We start from the raw sequence: 18,806 nt of genomic DNA, 5'->3' as shown, positions 1-18,806 counted from the left end.
CCTGTCCAGACACAGTTCAGCACAGGGAATAGATCACAGCCAAATTAAATTGCAAACCCCTACACCCCCAATGCAAGGAAAGTCCAGCAGTGACAGTAACACCTTGTGCAATCTCACCATACCAAAACGAATAAGGAATGCCAGGTACATTCAAAAGCACCAAGCAGGATTTCAGTTATTTACCAGCCTCTGAAAGAAGTAACTTGGAACTTAATACTTTACCACTGGGGTAATAAGGTTATCAACTCTACCTCTGGAGCAACAGGCCCTTCACTAGCAGCATGTGGAACTTCCCTAATCTAAGAAGGAACAAATAATACTTGCAGGCAGATATTTGGCTAGGAAACCTCAACAAGAGAAACAAGTGATCAGGATCTTATCTGAAACTTTATTCACCAAGATCAATTGTGTCCCCTCAAGGGGGAACCAATGTACTGTAGGAGGGTGGGAGCGAGTGAAAAGCCTCTCAGCATGAGGCAGTGCTAAGGAATGGGAAATCTAACTCTTCGAAGACAGTGAGTAGACACAGTGCAACTAGATCTTTCCTTTGGAGCACAAGGCAGAGGCCCCTAAAGTTAGTTTTGCACTGTCTTTGTAAACCTGCAATACTATTTTGCTGCTCCAGTGAGAGATGGCCTGTACCAGCTTCTGTTGTTCACTTGAATGCACGCTTCTAATGCAATCTTTCCTGCAACTTCCCACAAAAGGTCAACTCGTCCACCTCCGTGGGATATCCACATCTTGCAGCTATTTAAACATACAAAGACTCCTAAATAATACTGATTTTTCAGAACTTTTTTAAACTTCCAGATCTTGCTCAGTTCCTTCAGCAATGAAATCTGTTACCTGTTGGGCAAGTCTGCAAAAATCTTATTGCCAAATAACATTTGACACACAAATCACCTCAGCACTCCTGAGTTCTAGCTCAGGCTGATACTCTGACAAATCACAACCTCTGCCTCGCTTTTCTGGTCTGTAACATGGGGGTAACAATCACCTGCCTCTGTTGTTGTTATTTGCATTACCTCAGCACTTAGGAGTCCTAGTCATGGACACTGTGCACTATACAAAAACAGAACAAGAAGATAATCTCTGCCCCAAGCAGCTTAAAATCCAAGTATAAAACAAGAGATGGATACACACAGAGAGGGAACACCAGGAAACAATGAGACAATATTAGTTAGCATTGGAGGCTGTTGTCTCAGTGCACCAGGAGCCTAACTGTTGCCAAGTGTTTTGTAGGCACCACTGCAAAGGGGACTATAAGGGGGAGGGTTGAAGATGGATAATGAGGTAGCTTGGGGGAGGTTTTGGGGGACCTACCTTACAAGTGTAGCTGTGAGGACTCGTGTTTGTGATGTGCTGCAGAAATGCTGAGGATTACAGACATTTCTTGTTGTATTAAATGCACTACATGCGCAAGATCCGGCTGTGAGGGTGTGTGCAGGGCACAATTAACTTTCAGACTCTGTGAACAACATTTAGACTCACCAAGTTCCACCTTCCCTTCCAATCCCTGAAACACCTTCAGACAATACAGACAGATGGTTCCCCCTGAATTTATACTGCTGTCACTAACATAGAAGCCTGATCATTTGCCAGTATGGCTCTAACAGTATCACCGCCTAATACAAAGCATACTAACCTATGCTACGGGGCTCATCCCTCAATAAGAACGTTTGAGGGTATAGTAAATGAAGAAAAAACTTTTTTCCCCCTCCTTAAAGCACTGCAGAAACTTTAATAGAAGTCAGAAAACGAAAAACGATCTCAGGCTATTTAGCAAACCCCCCCCGCCCCCGCCATACCCGATTCGTCCCCTAGCATTCCTCTTATTCCCCACTGGTACATCTATTACAGTACTAAGTACTTTACAGACAAACAAGTTATCATATTAAACTAATTTGGCATCAGAATTGCAGGCCCAGAGGGAAGTAATACTGCATGTTTCATACTGCAGTAACTTAATCTGCCATTTCAGTAGGATATGGCTCTATTACTTTTTTGTCCTAAACCCTTATGCAGTTACTAGGCACTGTTTTAACAGCTGCCATGTTCCAATCCTGGCACAACAGCATTTCAATGGTGAATTAAATAACCACTATGTATAAAGCTCACCAAGCAACTACTGTTCTGATCCCAACCCCACAATGAGCTCTGTGCAGTGCCCCACAGACTTCAGTGAGGCTCTGTGGAGGCCCAGGGTTCCACCTACCAAGAATTCACTTCAGGATCATACTCTACTTCGGAATCCTTAGGGATTCAGCACTATTAAAAATGCAAAATATTAGTTCAGTAGTCTGACATCTGAAACGCTACCACACAGAAACAGTGACAGTCGGAGCTAACTGCAGTTTCTAACTGGTATTTTGGTCACTCATTTCACCTGAATATTTCTTTTTAAATTGGAAGGCATCTTGTACTTCGAGGCAGATGCTATATAAATAAAATAGGGATTCCATTTTCCTTCCAGTGTGTCCCTGGTATTCTAGAATGAAATGAACTAGAGAAATGAAAAACATTATCAGATCAGTTTGACTTCTGAATTATATGTCAAAAAGGGAAACACTTTATTTATATAGCATCAGACAAAGCCACAGGGCTCCTCAACTATGTTATGACAGGACCACTACACCTCAAGGAGCTTGCAATTTAATTTACTATCATTTTAATTTAATGTTTTTAATAATTTACTCTGCAGTTACTCTTCACTTTCTGTACTTAATTGCCACTGCTTTTCATTTCACATGTAGAAGAGATTCCTGTCTATGCAGGCTAGTAGGCATTTTGGGGTCTTTAGGAAAAAGGGAGACAGAGAAATGTAAAATTTATAATAATCTAGGTGTTCCATCAAAAATCCTGGCTCAGTTGCATTTTGTAGAGCAGTGATCTCTCAGTCAAATGCACGATTGCAAGAAGTGTTCAGGGCACAAAACAGATTCAGGTGACTGGGTTCTATTCCCAGCTCCGCTAGACTTCCTAGGTGACTTTAGGCAAGTCACAGCATGACTCAGCCTCAGTTTCCCTATCTGTTAGAAGGAACCGATGATATTTTCACACCCCCTCCATGAAGCTTAATTAACATTTACAAAAGGCTCTGAGGTCTCAGATGAAAGGACTACAGAAGGGCAAAGTATTTAAAATGATTATTCTGCACTGCTGGGGAGCATGTGCACCGGAAAGAGCCCGGCACAGAGGGATATTCTGTAAGGGTTAGGCCACATTTCGCAAAGAAGCGAGTACATTCCGGTTATGGATGAAATAATTCATGGGTGTAGAGAATACAGATTTTTGCAAAGTGCTTTGAGATAGAGCACTATTGAAATCTTAATGTAGTATTAGCAGCCATTATTTTACTGGGAAGCTCTGAATAGACAGCTTCAAAGGCTACATAAATAAGCTGTAACATGCGATACTGAACTGTGTGGATACCAATGAAATGGAATGATCCTTCAGGAGCTATAGCCAGCTATAGGTACTAAATATTATTCTTCCACGTTGCTGCAGGTTCCTGTGAACATAGTGGTAATTAGAGCTCTGCCTAAACTAAGATTATGCTGGATTGTCGAGGGCAGGTTATGTAACAAAAGCATGAGATGCACGGCCCTACAGAAGTGTATAAAACTGGATCATTTCCTTTAATTCACCCTCTTCCAGCCCAGAGATGCGTTAGCGCTGGGTACTAGGATGTTGCATATAGTTGTGGTTCGCATATACAGTCAGTAAAGCCCTTCAGAGCCCACCTGAGCAAAGGGTGCCACACACAAGCGTCTGCACAGTTGCTACAAGCGCCTTTCCAAAACAAGCTGGTATAGGGCCCGCTACTGAACTCAAGCCACCATTGTTCTAGCCGCCAGCAGGACCCCTGGGCAGCCCCTGTGCACGGACAGTAGGAGAGCTCTAGAAGGGAAGTGCCCAGGCACCAGCCTGCTCGGGAGAGAGAAGGGCCGATCCCACAGCAGACAATGGGAATGAGCCGCCCACGGGGCCAGAAAGGTTTCACGCCCTTAGGGCCAAGAGCCGTGAAGCGGGTGGCTCTATCGGGCACGGCGGGGCTAGAGGCCCGCGGGGCTGGCCCGCAGAGGGGGACGGGATCAGCCCGCGGGGCTGCACGTCACACGGCGCCAGAAGCGCGGTCCGGGGAGCGCACGGCCCGGGGCCGGGGAGGGGAGCGGCCGCCTGGCCGTCGGGCGGGGCGGGGGCCGCAGCCCGGGAGCTCCATCCGGCGGGGAGGGCCAGGCAGGCAGCGGCCGGGCTCCGAGGGCGCGGGGCCGGGCAGGCGGCTCCCCGGAGCCGGCAGGACGGCGGGGTTAGGAGCCCGGCCGCGGCGCCGCTTCCGCCCTCATGGCCGCTGCCGCCATTCCCCGCCCCGCCTCCTCCCCCCGCCCCGGGCCCGGCCGCGCGCACTACGCGAGCCCCCGGCTTCGGCCGGGCCCACTAGGCCGCGAACCCGACCATAAACAAAACCCGCCGCACGGCGTCCGGATCCGGGCAGGGAGCGGGGCCGGGGCCGCCTCCCCCTGGCCGGGGGGCCCCGCGCCGGCCGCGGCCGCCCTCCCCGGGGTGATGGGGGGGCCCCCCGCCGGGGCCGGGATTTAAAGGGGCCGCGCGCAATTACCGGGGCCGCCACCGCCTCCGCGTTGCCAACTTTACCTGAGTCTCCACCACACTGACAACTACCCAGCGGCGCCCGCCCCATCACGTGACCCGGGAGAGGGCGGGGCGGGGCGGGGCCGGCCTCAGGCCGCCCCCGCCACGTGACCCCGGCGGGCGCCTCTTTCGCTGCTCCCGCCTGTCACGTGGCTCGGCCTCGCGCCTCTCCTTGGCCCTCCCCGTGTCACGTGGTTTCTGGCGGTTGGCCGGCGCGCCCCCCCCGCCTCTACGTCCCGCCCGCGTCACGTGACGGGGGCGCACTGTGGCCTCAGCGGCCGCCATGTTGTTGCGGGGCCCCGGGCCGGGCCGGGGATGGCGACGTCCAGCAGCAACTGGCTCTCCGGGGTCAACGTGGTGCTGGTGATGGCCTACGGGAGCCTGGTGAGGACCCGGCCCGAGGGGGCGCCGCGCGCGCGCCTCCCAGCTACCCGGCTCGGCGGAGCGAGGGGGCGGGGCGAGCTCCTGCCTTGGGCCCCCACCTCGAGCCTGGCGGAGCGGGGCCCCTGCGGGGGTGGGGCACTGGCCACCCAGCCCGGGGGGGTCCCGATTGCATCCCCGTGGGGCGCGGGGCTCCCTGCCAGCGGGGGGGGATGGGGAGGGGCCCATAGTGGGGGTCCCGCCTCTGGGGGTCCCGTTTGGATCCCCGTGGGGCGCGGGGCTCCCTGCAAGCGGGGGGGGATGGGGAGGGGCCCATAGTGGGGGTCCCGCCTCTGGGGGTCCCGTTTGGATCCCCGTGGGGCGCGGGGCTCCCTCCAAGCCGGGGGGGGATTGGGAGGGGCCCATAGTGGGGGTCCCGCCTCTGGGGGTCCCGTTTGGATCCCCGTGGGGCGCGGGGCTCCCTGCCAGTCGGGGGGGGGGGGATGGGGAGGGGCCCATAGTGGGGGGTCCCGCCTCTGGGGGTCCCGTTTGGATCCCCGTGGGGCGCGGGGCTCCCTGAGAGCCGGGGGGGGGATTGGGAGGGGCCCATAGTGGGGGGGGTTGCGAGATGTCTCTAACATCCCCTCCCCCCCACACAGGGGAGGCTGCGGGGTGGGAGGGATGCAGCCCCTTTACAATGGCCATTGTGGGCTGTACACTCAGGCGCCACATCCGCTCACACACACACACATTCACACACAGACACACACACCCTCTCTTGTCCTATGGGAGCTGCCAAACCAGCTCCTGGTAACATGGTAGTGGAAGCTCCAGGCTTGACTCGTTGCGGGCCAGGGGAGACGGGGCCCCAGGGCAGGCAGGGCAGGTGCTTTGGCCTCCGAAGTAAAAGTATTTTGGCTCTGCTGGGTCCTAACGGCTTTTCTTTCCGCTGTGTTTAACTAGGTGTTTGTGCTGCTGTTCATCTTCGTGAAAAGACAGATAATGCGCTTCGCCATGAAGTCCCGCCGGGGGCCCCATGTGCCGGTTGGACAACACGCCCCCAAGGTCTGTTTGTGGGGTTTGTCTCCGATTGGCTGCGGGGGGAGGTTACGCTTTGGGCGATCAATTTGCTTATTTAGATAAGGCTTTGTGTTGATGCTTCCTATTTCCGTATGCTGCAGCTATATCCCAAGCTAAACAGGGCCAGATGGGGCCAGTTCTTAGATGGGAGACCTTCAGGGAGCAGCCAGGTGCTGCACGAAATGGTCTTGGCCCTTCTCTTCCCCATGATTCACTACTGAATCCAGTGCTCCAGCTGGGAGCGAGGGAATGCCCTGCTCCTGGAGGATACCATCTTTCTGCTGAGTCTTAAAATCAATGCTTTTGTTAAAGAGTCTGTGATGCACTTTGTAATAGTCAGGACATTAGCTGTGGTGTCCTGGCTAAAGGAAAGCTCTGATGGCCACGTCTACACTCTGAGCACTACAGCACCACCGCTCTGGCACCGTAGCCATGCCGACGTAGGGCTGTAGCGCAGAATCTTCCTGCAGTGACCAAAGGGGTTTTTCTGTTGCAGTAGGAACTCCACCTCTCCGATGATAGCTGGGTCAGTGGACGTTTTTCAGTCGACCTAGCTGTGCCTACACTTGGGGCTAGTGCGGCTCTGAGGTGTGAATTTTTCACACCCCAGAGCGCTATAGCTATGTTGATCTAACTTTTAAGTGGACACCAGGCCTGAGAGCTGTGCTCTGACTCTCTGAATTCTCCTTGACTATGGGAATTTTCACTGCTTGGATTAAATGGTTACTTTCTATTGTTAAGTAATTGCTGCATCTCAGGGCTGGGTGCAGTGATCCCTGTCTACTGGGAGTCATAGGTGCTTTGGGAAGGAGGGGGCTCTGTAAATGTAAGATGCTCTTGTTCTCTTCTGGACAGGACCTGAAAGAGGAAATTGATGTTCGCCTCTCAAGGGTACAGGACATTAAGTATGAACCCCGACTGCTAGCTGAAGATGATGCCAGGCTCCTGCAGCTAGAGACACCAGGAAGCCAATGTACTGTGTCTTCTAAATATATGCACCCTAACTTATTGAGGAGTATATTGGGTGGAGGGGGAGGATGATCCAGAGCCTTCCTGTTCAGCCTTCCAGCCTCCACAGTGCAAACGTCATCCCCGCGACGGCTCTCCGAATCGGGGAATGCTGAAGTTACGTTGGTAGCTTTTGAGCCTGTCAGGCTCTTCCCACAGTATTCGCTGTCCTGTGTGGTTCTGGGCCCAGTCCTTCCCTCTGTTGTTGAGCTGCTCATGGTTCCCATGCAGCCTGTCCCCCCAGAACCTGGCAGGCTCCCTACCCCGTACTCTGACTTAGTCACAAGCAAGCAGATTGCAGCCCTGTCCCTGTCTGTAATACACAGAAGCAGCCTGTGGGGACCAAGACTCCCACCACACAGGCTGAAATGAAGCCATTCAGCTCAAAATGGGGCCTAGCGTGGAGGGAGCTGTTCCCCTCTGCCATATCGCAGAGGAAGGCAGCCGCAGCCTATGGTGTATAGCTGTCTGGGCCACCTCTGCTCTGACAGTCCAGGCTTTACCTTTCTCACCAAGCAGAGCAGAAACCCCCAGACAAAGGAAACTGATTGTCAGTTACCATTGGTGCTGCATAATCGGATTAGTGTCATTCTGCGATTTGCACGGGGCTAGCCTCATTGCAGGGGGAAAGGCTCCAACAGGATAATCTCCTGTTCTCACAGCCCCCACTTGTGCCAACTTGCTGGTGGGTGGGTGTTTGTGTTTTTTCTTTCTCCAGACCAGTTTGTGTGTTGTCTTTTCCAGGTTGCTATAACTACTTGTACAGAATGAAGGCACTGGATGCAATCAGAGCTTCTGGTAAGAGAGAGTCTTTAGGTGGGGAGCGTGGCCAGTCGGGGGACATGCCTCTGGAGCCTAGGCCAATAGCTTTGTGCTAGTACAAGGGTTCTCAGCCTGGGGGCTGCCACCATATCCCGAGGTGGGAGGGGTTCCCAGCTAAGGAATTGGGGTCCTCACTGGATGGGGGAGAGATGTCTGCTAGAGGGAAGGGTTGAGAACTTCTGTGCTAAACATGAAAACGAGTATGTGACACAAACAGAGTGAAGCAGAAGCTAATTTGATCTGGTTAGTCCGTGTCCAAGGGGAGTAACAGACAGCAGAAGCCATGGGAAGTTATTTACACCGAGTCTTTTCTTTCTAAATTATCTGCTGTGTCACAGGAAAAGACGTTCCTCAAATACGACGCTGCCTGGCTTTCTGAAAGGATCCCCCACGGTGTGTGCCTCACTGTCGGGGTGGGGGTGTCCAGTTTGTAACGCCTGGGCTTGATTTTCTGAGAAACTCCCCAACTTAGTAAAGGCTTCTGCAGACTTAGGCTGTAAAGTGTTTGTCTTGTGCTCCCTTTTGATGCAGTGATTGATTGAACCATCCTAGCTTCAGTCTCTCTGCCTGCAGGTCTCTCCCGTATGGTGCCTCCGTCAGAAAGGCAGAGGGGCAGAAGGAGGAGTTTGTTGGATGGTTTGGGTCACTCATGAGGACGGGCTCTCTTCCAGGCCCCTGGAGTGTGTGTCACACTCATACCCGCCCATCACAGACATCGTTGTGTTGCTTTGTTTTTTCAGAGATCCCATTTTATGTAGAAGGTCGACACCCCCAGTCCTTAATGGGAAAGAATTTCCATGCCTACCTGTTGGAGCTGAGAAATTCCAGCACTCCATTCAGAGGCGTCCGCAAAACCTTGATTGACACCCTCCTGGATGGGTATGACACTGCACGCTATGGGACAGGGGTGAGTGTCAGCCCAGATCTTCTCTTTGGCCTTTGTGAAGGGGGTGGACTCCCGCAGAGCCAGGTCTTTCGCCTCGCAGCATTGCCCACAATTCCCCTCTGTTCTGCCCGCGGCTGCGAACAGGGCCAAGGACAATGCACACCAAGAGTCCAGGATCTCTAAGGCGCTCTTCTGTTTTGTTCAGGTTTTTGGGAAGACGGAATATCTGAAGTACCAGGGTGCCCTGACTGAGCTCGCGAACATGTAAGTTTAACTGGCGCTGGGGATGTTTAGCATCCGGGCCTTGGTCTGCCTGGCAGTCTGTTGAAGGGGGTTGTGGGTGGTGAAATTCTGCAGCTGGCCGTGTCTGTACAGGAACTGAGAAGGGGGAGGCCAAAACAAAATTGACAAAGAAGTGTCCCCTTTAAGAAGGCCCCCAAACAACCCCAGCCAGCCGAGTTCCCAGTTCTTTCATGGTTGTCGAAGGCAGGCAGTCTGTCTCCCTGAGGCATCGGGTCAGGGAAGGAGCCACTTGACCCAGTTCTCAAGGCCCTTACTCAGAGCTGTGAGTCAGAGCAACCAAACTGACAGTCAGAAAAGCAAAGTCTGTGGGGCTCCGGTCAGGAGTGGCCTGGGGCCTGCAGCCTATAGCAGCCAGCATGGCTTCTGGTCCCAACCCTTGTTCTGGTGTTTTCCTTGACCGTCTACAGGTTAAAGAGTACACCCTGCCACAATGTGCCTGCCCAGACCTGCCTTCCGAGGGCCTGCACCCCATTGATTTAACTGACTGGCACCTCTAATGAGCCTTCTTGCCGTCTCCTTCGCTCAGGAAGGGTTGCTCTCTGTTCCGGGTGGAATCCGTAACATCTCCTTTTTCTCCACAGTATCAAAGCACGAGGAGGCAGCAGCCAGAGGCAGCACCAGTCAGCAGCGAAGGACCTCACGCTCTCGCCTGATGTCTCCAACCCAGCCACCATCCAGGTCACCTACCTGCCTTCCAGCCAGAAGAGCAAACGTGCCAAACACTTCCTGGAGCTGAAGAGCTTCAAGGACAACTACAACACGCTGGAGAGTACCCTGTGAGCCACGGCAGGAGTTCTGCTCCTGGAACCTGCCTCTGAGAGCCCCTTGCTCGGTGGGGCACGTCACAAGGGGCTTTTGGCAACAGTCCGTGTCCAGGCGGGAAGTCACTGGGCTCATGGATCACGCTCTGCTGCATGGAGTTGGATTTAACAGCGACATCATGGCTGGGGTTACCTGGCCTCTGGGCAGGAGGCTCGATCCAGCTGTGTACTGGCTGCAGAACGGAGCTGGCCAGCAGCCGGCATGGGCCTTGTGCTTTGGGCTCTGAAGAGATTCCAGATGCAATCCCTGTTTAGTGGCTAGTGTCTCTCTGGAGCCCCTAGCACCGTGAATAGAACATTTGAGTAGCTTTAGCGTATTTATACAAGACACTGCTCCGGGTCAGTGCTCCTGCACCCCTCTGCACTGACTGCGGCAGCTCCATTCACTCCACTGACCCTCCATCACTCCCAGCGATGGCTCGGGGCGGAGGCCAGAGGTGGTTTCCAGCTCCCTCACTGGAGCCACGGGCTGGGCTTTCCAAAGGGTAAATGCCTGGGGGGGTCTGTGGGTCCATCCTCCCACTCCTTGTCAGCCTGTTGTGCTTGAATTGCCCTTTAGATCTGGGGGGGTTGTTAGTGATCTCTGGAGCCTGTTTAAACCCCACCCAGACAGTAAATGGCTCAGTGTCCTGATCTGGGGAGGGGAGGGTGCTGCTGCTCACTGTCTCTTCCACGTGCCCCAGCTGGGCAGCCGGGTAAAACCTTCCCTGTTCCCTCCCGCTCTCACCAGCGCCTCGTGCCATTCACCATGGACTCCTGCCGGCCTCGTGGGGAAGGGGCAGCAGCGGGGCAGGTGCTGGCGAAAGCTCCCGGGCTGCACACTGACGGCAGTGCCCCTGCAAGCTGCGTGCGCGGCATACCAGTCATCCGCTCTGGGCCGGAGGAGGTGCCCCGGCAGCCGGGCCTGCTCTCTCTCTCTCTCTTTTTACATTGCTGTTTAATAAAAGGAACGTTCCCCTGCGGCCGCCGTGCACCGGTGCTCTGTGGCGGCAGGGAACCCTTGCTCTAGCTGCACATGCTGCTCTTGGGACAGCCTGAGCCGCAGCTGCTGTGGGGTGGCTCAGAAAGGGGGGGCGGGGTGTCTGCTTCCAGGGTGGGGGCAGCTGGTGCAGCCTGTGCTCTCCAGGGAGGGTGGGGGTCTGAGAAAGGTCCCTGACTGTCACTGCACTGAGCAGCCTCCTGTATCACCTGCCCAAGAACAGCTGGGAGCCCCCAAGGCTCTGCTGTCTGCCTGCGTCCCCTCCAGCTGCTCCTCCCCTGGCCAGGAACATGGCCCTTCCCTGGCTCAGGGCTCTGTGCAGCGCCCCCTCCCCTCAGGAGCCGGCTGCCGTTGGATTATGCACCGCTACAGGCGCCTGGGATTCTCACTGCATCACATGCTCCTTTCCCTGTCTCCACCTCCCTGGGAGAAGGGCGGGGGGGGGGGGGGGTCCTTGTTTTACACATGGGGAGCAGAGGTGACCCAGCACTGTCCCTACAGGGAGTGGGCCGCAGAGCTGGGATGAAAAGGCAGGGGCTTGGCTCGCTCTCCCCTCTCCGCACCGATTGGGGTGGGATCATTCCTGCAGGAGGATGGGGTTAGTTAGTTCAGTGTTGTAGATGGGTTTGGGGGTACGTGTCTGAAGTCCCCGGGCCCTGCTCAGTGGGGTGTGAGGCTGCTGCAGTAACTGCCAGGAAAAGCACTGGGAGAGCCTGGAGCAGTATCCACCAGGGGCTGGATTGACCTGGCACGGGGGGAGGGGTAATCATTGTATGCCCTTGGCCCACCCACTGCCCCTGGGATTCCCCCCAGCATGGTGCCTCTGCATTGCACTACGGGCTTATGGGGCTGTACCCACGGCATCCGAGTGTCCGTTCCACTGTTCTCTTCAGCGAGAGCCGAGTGCCTTTGAAACCCCACCCGTTAGCCAAAGCCCAATGCCCCCGGGCTGTATTTCCCGCCCTTCGACCTGCCTGCTGCCATGGTGGGGATGGGCAGCACTGCTGCCGCCCGTGGGAGAGGAGGGTGTTGGGTACAATGGGCCTTTGAACTGGAAATGGGGATTTAAATATCTTTCCAGGGCAGATGCTGAGTTTGTACGGCAGGGGGAGAGCACGGGGGTTAGGGGCGGCCAGTGTTGATCTAGCCCCTGGGCGTGCCCATATCTCATACCTCATGCAAACTGACGGGCCTGGAAGAAACGCACGGTCGCAGGGCGTGTGCAAGCACGTGTGACTCAGCTCACCACACTGGCCAAATGCAGGCAGACAATGGCCCTGACTCCAGCCATCCTCACGCTCGGAGACTGCGGGCCCTGCACCGGCTGGCTCGAGGTGGAGCGTGGCATGCTGGGACCCAAAGGCTCTGGAGTTGGCACTTCCGTTGGCGAGGAAGGTGGCAGCCATGCACTGTTGGTTCAGGCCGGTCGGGTGCAGTCCCTGGGTTCTTTGCCAGCTGCCAACAGCCCTTCAGTCGGGCCAAGTGTGGATGGTTCAGGTCGGTTTGCTGCCCCTGTTCGAGACGGGGCTCACGGTTATCAAGTATCAGCTACTGACTGGGCAGCCAGAGCCTCGGCTTTACAGACACCCCGTGCCTTGGGTGCCTTGGCCGACGGGCAGGGAGTGGCGCCTGGGACCCTGCACCCCTGCTCCGCTAGCAACGTTTCCTTCCTGATTGCATGGGGGGGCTCGCTGGCAAAGGGGGCACGTTTCCCTGCCGTGTTCACAGGCTCGTGCGGGTGAAGCTCCCAGGCCAAGGGCTGCAGGATTTGTCCCTTGCCTTCTGCAGCGGGACGGACGGTTCCAGGGCAGCGGGCGATTGGAAGCAACAGGAACAAACGTGGGGCTCATTAAACTGTCCTCGCCCTTTCGTTGAGCAGGGGTCTCCTGCAGCTCCCTGGATGGGGGATACCGGGACGGGTGAGCACCCAGGCCCCCGCCACAGGGCGACTGAGCTCGGCTCTGCCCACTCCCCCGGGCAACACGGATCCCCCAGGCAGAGCCTCACGGTTCTAAAGCGTGTGCTGCTGCCATGGTGACCAGGGAGCCAAACGGTAACGGGACGGCAGCGCCCCGTGACAATGGCACCTGGCCGGGAAAAACTGGGCAAGAGCAGCAATGCCCCCTCGCTCCAGCAGCTCCTGAGGGAAGAGGAGGTAGGACGGGGGGGACGGGCAGGGCATGCGGGTGGGGTCGGGGGGGCAGGAGGGTGTGGAGATGGAGGGCAGGGCATGCGGGCGGGGGAGACAGGCAGGGAGACAGGGCCCGGGGTGGGGGCAGGCAGGGTGTAGAGATGGGGGGGCAGGGCATAGATCCAGGGCCCTGGGTGGGGCAGTCAGGGTGTACAGACGGTGCGGGGGAGACAGGGCCTGGGAGGGGTGGGCAGGAGGGTGTAGAGATGGGGGGGGTGCAGGGCTCCAGCCAGGGCCTGGGGGGAGCAGCAGGGTGTAGAGATGGGGGGGCAGGGCATAGATCCAGGGCCCTGTGGGGGCGGGGGGCAGGAGGGTGTAGAGACAGTGCAGGGGAGACAGGCAGGGAGTCAGGGCCCGGGAGGGGTGGGCAGGAGGGCAGCCCCTGAGAACATAAACCGGAGGGGAACGGGGCCTGCGGGGTTGCCTATGAAGGCCAAACTGGGCCTCACCAAGCCCCTTTGATGGCAGCAGCCCGTGGGGCTGAGCGGCTCCCAGCTGCATAGGGGGCAGGGCTCATCAATGCCATAGACATGGGGAGGGGCTGGTGTCCCATCTCACTCCTTAGGGCTGGATTCTGCCCACGGCCACAGCCCCGGTCTCTTCTTCATGCTACACCGTATCCAATCAGCATCCCCTTGCCCCGTCCTGGGGTGCCCCCAGGCCAAACCCTGTCCTCCCTGGGGCGTTAAGGGAGGAGACAGCGCCCCCAGCAGAGCTCCCCAGTCAGACCCCGCTTTCCCTGCCCTACCCCCCGGGGCAACCGCCCTGCAGAGAGACGCCGAAGGCTCACTCGCCCCCTCCGCCGGTCATCTCCCGCTGCCTGCCCTGGGGTACTCTGTTCATGGGCCCGGCTCTGTTGTCTGGCCACTGAGGGCTCCCAGCAGCTGGAGGGGATTATAACACGCAGGTCCTGACTGCTTGTGACTCTTAAAACAGTGGCACTTGTAAGACTCGGGGCATCAGGCCCAGCCTCCCAGCGAAACCCAGCGTGGGAATTCACAGTCTACCCTAAACCACTGCGCAGGGCGGATGTGCTCTGCTAGCCAGCTGCCGGGTTGCGCTGCAGAGGTGGCTGCATGGTAGTGCTGGAAGTCCTCCCTCTCCTATTTCATCTATCACTGTACAAAGCACTTTGGGACCCTTCAGGGTGCCGGGTGCTAGGAGCTGTCACCCCCTCCGCCGCCCGAAATGGGAGGCCCTTTGAACCAATCAATCGCTTTCCCTTGCTGGGGCTTGGTGATTTTGCCTCCTCCCAGATGCTAGTTCTGGGTAGCAATACGGCCTGGGAGAGGCTGGTCCCAGGCCTGAACGTGCCGTTCTGATTGTAGCTGCTGAAGAAGGAGGCTGCCTACCAGAATCTGGTTAAAAGGTAAATGGGTTTGTGGAGGGCGGTTTCTAGCTCTTCGTTACTGTGATGAAAGCCACTTCTCTGTGGAATAATAACGCCCAGCATGTCCAGCAGCAGAGCGCGGGGGGTGGCAGGGGGCTACTGACAAAGGGAACTGTGGGGGTAAGGGGACCATATTTTCCCAAAGGGAAATGGGACACCACATGGGGCCAGCCCAAGGACAGCTGTCCCCCCCCAAGTGGGCCCCCACTGCCACCCAACGGCATGGGTCCGGCCTGAGGCCCCCACTACTCCCGCCCCCACCATGCACACAACCAGCCCACCCGCCCACCCGCCAACCCTTGCAGGGCTGGGCTGGCCCAAGCCGCTCTCCCGAGCCCTCTCTCCGGCTCAGGACGGGTGTTGCTGCTTGCGCCCCCCCACCCCCGCATGTTCCTCCACACCCCCCTAGGGGTCCCACCCCACTTTTTTGGCAAAACTGAGCATTTGTCCGGTTTGCTCTTGCCCCCAGCTCCCTTTCAACTCCACCTCCGAGTGCAGCCCAGGGCCGTCCCCTCTCCCCAGAGCAAAGCAATTGGCCCCTTCCCTCGGATCCCGGGCCGGGAGGAGAAGCCAGCGAGAGCGGAGGTGGCTCCGCTGAGCCCAGCTGGGGCTGCTGGAAGTGATGGTTGTTAAGGGCCCCTATCGATGGCCCCTGACATCCACCCCCAGCTCCATTCAAATCAGAGGGGCTCCAGGCACGCAGTGGGGGCTGCTCACGTGGCTCCAGCCACAGGCCCGGGACCAGACAAAGCTCCCCTCACCTCTTGGCTTGGGGCCTGATCCTGCCCATGGATGTCAGCAAGGAAGTTCAGTGGCCACAGGCTGGGGCCCTCCGGGTGGGCTGCCCAGAGGATTCAGGGGGCCTGGGGCAAAGCAATTTCGGGGGCCCTTCCATAAAAAAAAGTTGCAATACTATAAAATACTATATTCTCATGGGGGCCCCTGCAGGGCCCGGGGCAAATTGCCCCACTTGCCCTCCACCCCACCCCCCCCCCCCCCCCGGGCGGCTCTGGGCAGCCCAGCTGGGGCCTGGGAGCCAGGGGCCTGGAGAACCGTCCTTGGTTGTTTGGACGTTTATCCCCCAAGCACAGAGCGAGAGCTGCAAGCACTAGGGCTTGTTTCCCTGGAGAGCCCCCTTTGCGGTCAGCACAGTCAGAGCTAAGCTGGCCCCAGTCGCCCGCTTCCTGGCCTGTCCTTCCCACCGGTGCAAACCCCCCAGCTTCCACCCGCTTCGCACAGCCCAGAGTAAAGGCCCCTTTTCTCCTCAATCGCGTCATGTCCCTAACCCCAGATGTGAGGGGAGCCCCAAACCCAGGCTGAGGGTGTGATTTACAGCCCAGCAGTCTCCAGGCCGGGGAGGGGCGGGGGGGCTGTTGTGTTGGGAGCTGCCTAGACACAGAGCAAGAGACAGTCCCTGCCCCATGGACCTCGTGCTCTAAACAGACAAGACGAGGCGTGAGGGGAAACTGAGGCACGCAGCGCGACAGGGACGGAGCCGGCTCTCCCACGTCAGGGGACTACGCAGCCGTTCAGTGCCCAGGAACCTGAACGTTAGGAAACAAAAGTGAAAACGTCACGTGCGTTGTGACTGGCAGCTTGAGGGCCCTGCGGGGGCGGGGGAGGCGGCAGGGAGGTTCCACTGACTCACTGCAGCCAGGTGCTGACTCAGGCAATGGTGTAAAACTCAGCCCGGGGGTGAGGGGTTTGGTTCTGTCCCCCTCAGCCTCGTTCTGCGTTTCCGTGTAACTCACTCCCCTCTGCGCCGGGGAGAGCTGCAAAGGCTGCCCTGTCTCAGTGCCTCCCTCCCCCGGCCTCTCGTCCCCACAGCTGGCAGTGGGGCCGTGTCCTCTGTCTCCAGAGGGAGAAGCAGGAGGAGAAGAGGCTGGTGACGGGCTGCCAGAACCTGCGGGCCGGCGTTGCAGAGGAGCTTCGCTTCGCGAACAAGGCGCTGCTGATGGTACGGCTGGGGCGAGCAGCGGGGCGCTGACCCTCTCCTGCTTTGCACAGTGAGAACAGGGCAGGGGACGCCAGGGGAGATCACCCACCCTGGGCATCGCCGCAGCCAGCTCCATCCAGGTCCCCTTTGCACCACCAGCCTCTGGCCCCAGCAGGGCAGGAGTGGGCTCCTCGTGGGTGAGGGGCAGCGGGATTGGGGCGAGGGGGCGGGGAGTGTTTCGTTTGGAGGGATACGGCTCGACCAAGTCACAGGGGGAAATGCCCCAGAGCCAGCGTCTCCCCCTGCTGCCTTTGCAGATCTGCCCATCGCACTGGGTCCCAGTCCCCCCAGTGGCGTCAGCAGAGGTGCAGTGCGAGGGGAGGGTCAGGCCCAGCCCACGGCTCTCCCTACTGCAGGCTCAGCTGCTGCCCACAGGGTGGGGGGCACTGAGCTAGACCCCTTCCTGCTGGGGGGGGAATGGGCTGGTTTCCACCCTGCCCTGCAGCAGGCAATGGGACCAGCCAGATGCCAGGGAAGGGCAGAGGGGTCCTGGCTTCTCACACAGCTCTTGGCCTCCCTGCCAGGTCCGGCGCGCGGCCCTGCGCTACCTTCTACACTGCGAGCACCTGCAGCACCAGCGGGAGCTGAACCATGGGGGGAAGTCCTTCTACGTGGAGAGGCTGTGAGCGCCCAGCTCTGGGGAGCTGCGACCTGCCCACACCGGCCCCCTCGCTCCGCCAAACTGCGACCCACAGCGGCCCAGGTTTCCAGGGGACCCCAGGCTCTGCACCTTACAGCACTTCCCCGTCCCGCCCCAGAGCCGCCTTCCCGACGGGACAGCGTCAAACCCTCCCGAGAATATTAAAGTGTGGAGCTAAGCGAAGCAGCCTGAGGCGGCGTTTAGATCCCAGCACTGGGGGGGCAGCCCAGAGGCAGCCGGAGACACCATGTCGTGGGGCAGATTTGAAGAAACTCCATGGATTTAGCAGAGACCTTGGCCTCTCTGCTGGGGGCGGGGAGCTCCCCTGCCACCCTCCCCATTATGCCGTGTAAGCCCCACCAATGGGGTTGGAATAACGGGTCTAATGTGTGTGTGAGCATCTCCCTCTGGGGGCAGCTCCGGTCCGTGTGGGCACCGAGTCCGCGCAGGGCCTGCAGGCGGGCGGCACTCGGCACCTTGACGCTGGGCCACGCACTGAGCCAGGGAGGAAGCGGGTTGTGTCACTAATATTCCCAAGAGACCTTAGGCCTCCCTTTGCCCTTCCCATCCCAGGCCCTGGCAGCAGCATTATCAGCACTGTATCGAGGGGAAACTGAGGCAGGGGGCACAGAAGGAGCTTGCGCCAAGATTACGCCGCAAGTTAGTGGCACAGCCAGGTATAGAAAAGCCCAGGAGTCCTGGCTCCCAGCCCCCCCGCTCTAACCCACCAGCCCCCACTCCTCCCAGAGCCACGGACAGAACCCTGGAGTCCTGGCTCCCAGCCCCCCCGCTCTAACCCACCAGCCCCCACTCCCTCCCAGAGCCGGGGACAGAACCCAGGAGTCCTGGAAAATGGAATCCAAGGACGCCCCTTGAAACTATCCAGCAACTTGCAGCTGAACACACACACACACACACACACACACCCCCGCTGGGTGTCTGCACCTGTCATCTGTGAAGCGTCTCTGACACCTGGTGGCCAAGTGGGTTAATGCAACTAAAGGCAAGATGGAGCAGCCCGGGGTGAGCCAAGCCCCCGTTGGGGTGCAGGGAGAGACCCCGGCAGCGCCTGCCCACTGGAGATGTGCTAGCAGTGTGGGGCACCTAGATCCCCACGTGCCAGAGCCGCAGCTGGTGGCCTCATTGCAGCGTAACGCCCCCGTCCCCTGGGGCTTAGCACCGCGTGGGGGGGGGGTTAGCTAGAGCTGTGGGGAACCCCCCCCAGCCCATCTGTGCCCCCAGGATTTCCCAGCTCCAGGGCGATGACGCCGCCTCTCCCCCATGGGGTGCAAGGACCCCGTTGCTGGCTGGCTGGTGTCAGGATCCGGGTCACCCTAGCTCAGGGACGGGACGTTGGACTCAGCAGCGATGGAGACATGCTGTGGCTGAGGGGTGCAGAGGGAACTGGAGCGGCAGCATTCCAGCAAGGAGGGGGCTGGGCATGAGAGGAAGCATATCTGAACACGCGACACATGCACACATGCGTGTGCTCTCACACGCGTGCACACGCCCCCTGGTGAGAGCATAGCGCCCAGGTGCCAACCCGCACGCTCTGCACAGCCAGCGCTGCACTGCCTGGCTCTGTGCCCAGCCTGGCCTCACTGCGGCCCCTGGAGCGCGAATCCCCGACCTGGGGGCACTGGCCGAAGCAGGAGACACCTCCCGGCGCTGTCAGTGCAG

The 18,806-nt window shown here is 58.2% G+C and overlaps 3 protein-coding genes across 50 annotated transcripts in view; 2 read left to right on the top strand and 1 right to left on the bottom strand.

Moving 5' to 3' along the window:
* The window catches only part of UBAP2L (ubiquitin associated protein 2 like), a 49,087-nt gene extending 44,289 nt beyond the window's left edge, over positions 1-4,798 (bottom strand). For 27 of the 48 annotated variants that reach the window (XM_065573797.1, XM_065573784.1, XM_065573788.1 and 24 more), the window contains exon 1: positions 4,654-4,798. The gene's annotated coding sequence lies outside the window, so the exon portion shown is untranslated. Of the gene's footprint in view, positions 1-1,323; positions 1,472-2,215; positions 2,269-2,386; positions 2,504-4,618 lie in introns of those variants that run through there. The other 21 variants (XM_065573799.1, XM_065573787.1, XM_065573804.1 and 18 more) reach the window with 13 other exon arrangements.
* An 81-nt stretch (positions 4,799-4,879) lies between these two features.
* On the top strand, positions 4,880-10,892 carry C20H1orf43 (chromosome 20 C1orf43 homolog). Its single transcript, XM_065573827.1, has 7 exons — positions 4,880-5,034; positions 5,974-6,075; positions 6,946-7,063; positions 7,843-7,896; positions 8,661-8,827; positions 9,012-9,070; positions 9,691-10,892. The coding sequence occupies exons 1-7, from the start codon at positions 4,966-4,968 to the stop codon at positions 9,887-9,889; spliced, it is 768 nt and encodes a 255-aa protein (XP_065429899.1). The 5' UTR covers positions 4,880-4,965; the 3' UTR covers positions 9,890-10,892.
* A 1,960-nt stretch (positions 10,893-12,852) lies between these two features.
* Positions 12,853-17,258, top strand: CFAP141 (cilia and flagella associated protein 141). The gene is made up of 4 exons (XM_008171973.4): positions 12,853-13,064; positions 14,429-14,469; positions 16,318-16,447; positions 17,011-17,258. Exons 1-4 carry the CDS (start codon positions 12,990-12,992, stop codon positions 17,110-17,112), a joined length of 348 nt encoding a protein of 115 aa, XP_008170195.3. The 5' UTR covers positions 12,853-12,989; the 3' UTR covers positions 17,113-17,258.
* Positions 17,259-18,806: the final 1,548 nt, after the last annotated feature.

Source organism: Chrysemys picta, chromosome 20, assembly GCF_011386835.1.
Source record: "Chrysemys picta bellii isolate R12L10 chromosome 20, ASM1138683v2, whole genome shotgun sequence".
Taxonomy (NCBI): domain Eukaryota; kingdom Metazoa; phylum Chordata; order Testudines; family Emydidae; genus Chrysemys; species Chrysemys picta.
This window is presented reverse-complemented; position numbering and strand designations above follow the sequence as displayed.

Bases quoted from the DNA above. Each gene is read 5' to 3' on its own strand.
- C20H1orf43 (XM_065573827.1), top strand. From the start codon at position 4,966: ATGGCGACGTCCAGCAGCAACTGGCTCTCCGGGGTCAACGTGGTGCTG. The intron at 6,076-6,945 runs GTCTGTTTGTGG...TCTTCTGGACAG, and splicing joins TTGGACAACACGCCCCCAAG to GACCTGAAAGAGGAAATTGA. The intron at 9,071-9,690 runs GTAAGTTTAACT...TTTTCTCCACAG, and splicing joins CTGACTGAGCTCGCGAACAT to TATCAAAGCACGAGGAGGCA.
- CFAP141 (XM_008171973.4), top strand. From the start codon at position 12,990: ATGGCACCTGGCCGGGAAAAACTGGGCAAGAGCAGCAATGCCCCCTCG. The intron at 14,470-16,317 runs GTAAATGGGTTT...TCGTCCCCACAG, and splicing joins TACCAGAATCTGGTTAAAAG to CTGGCAGTGGGGCCGTGTCC. The intron at 16,448-17,010 runs GTACGGCTGGGG...CCTCCCTGCCAG, and splicing joins CGAACAAGGCGCTGCTGATG to GTCCGGCGCGCGGCCCTGCG.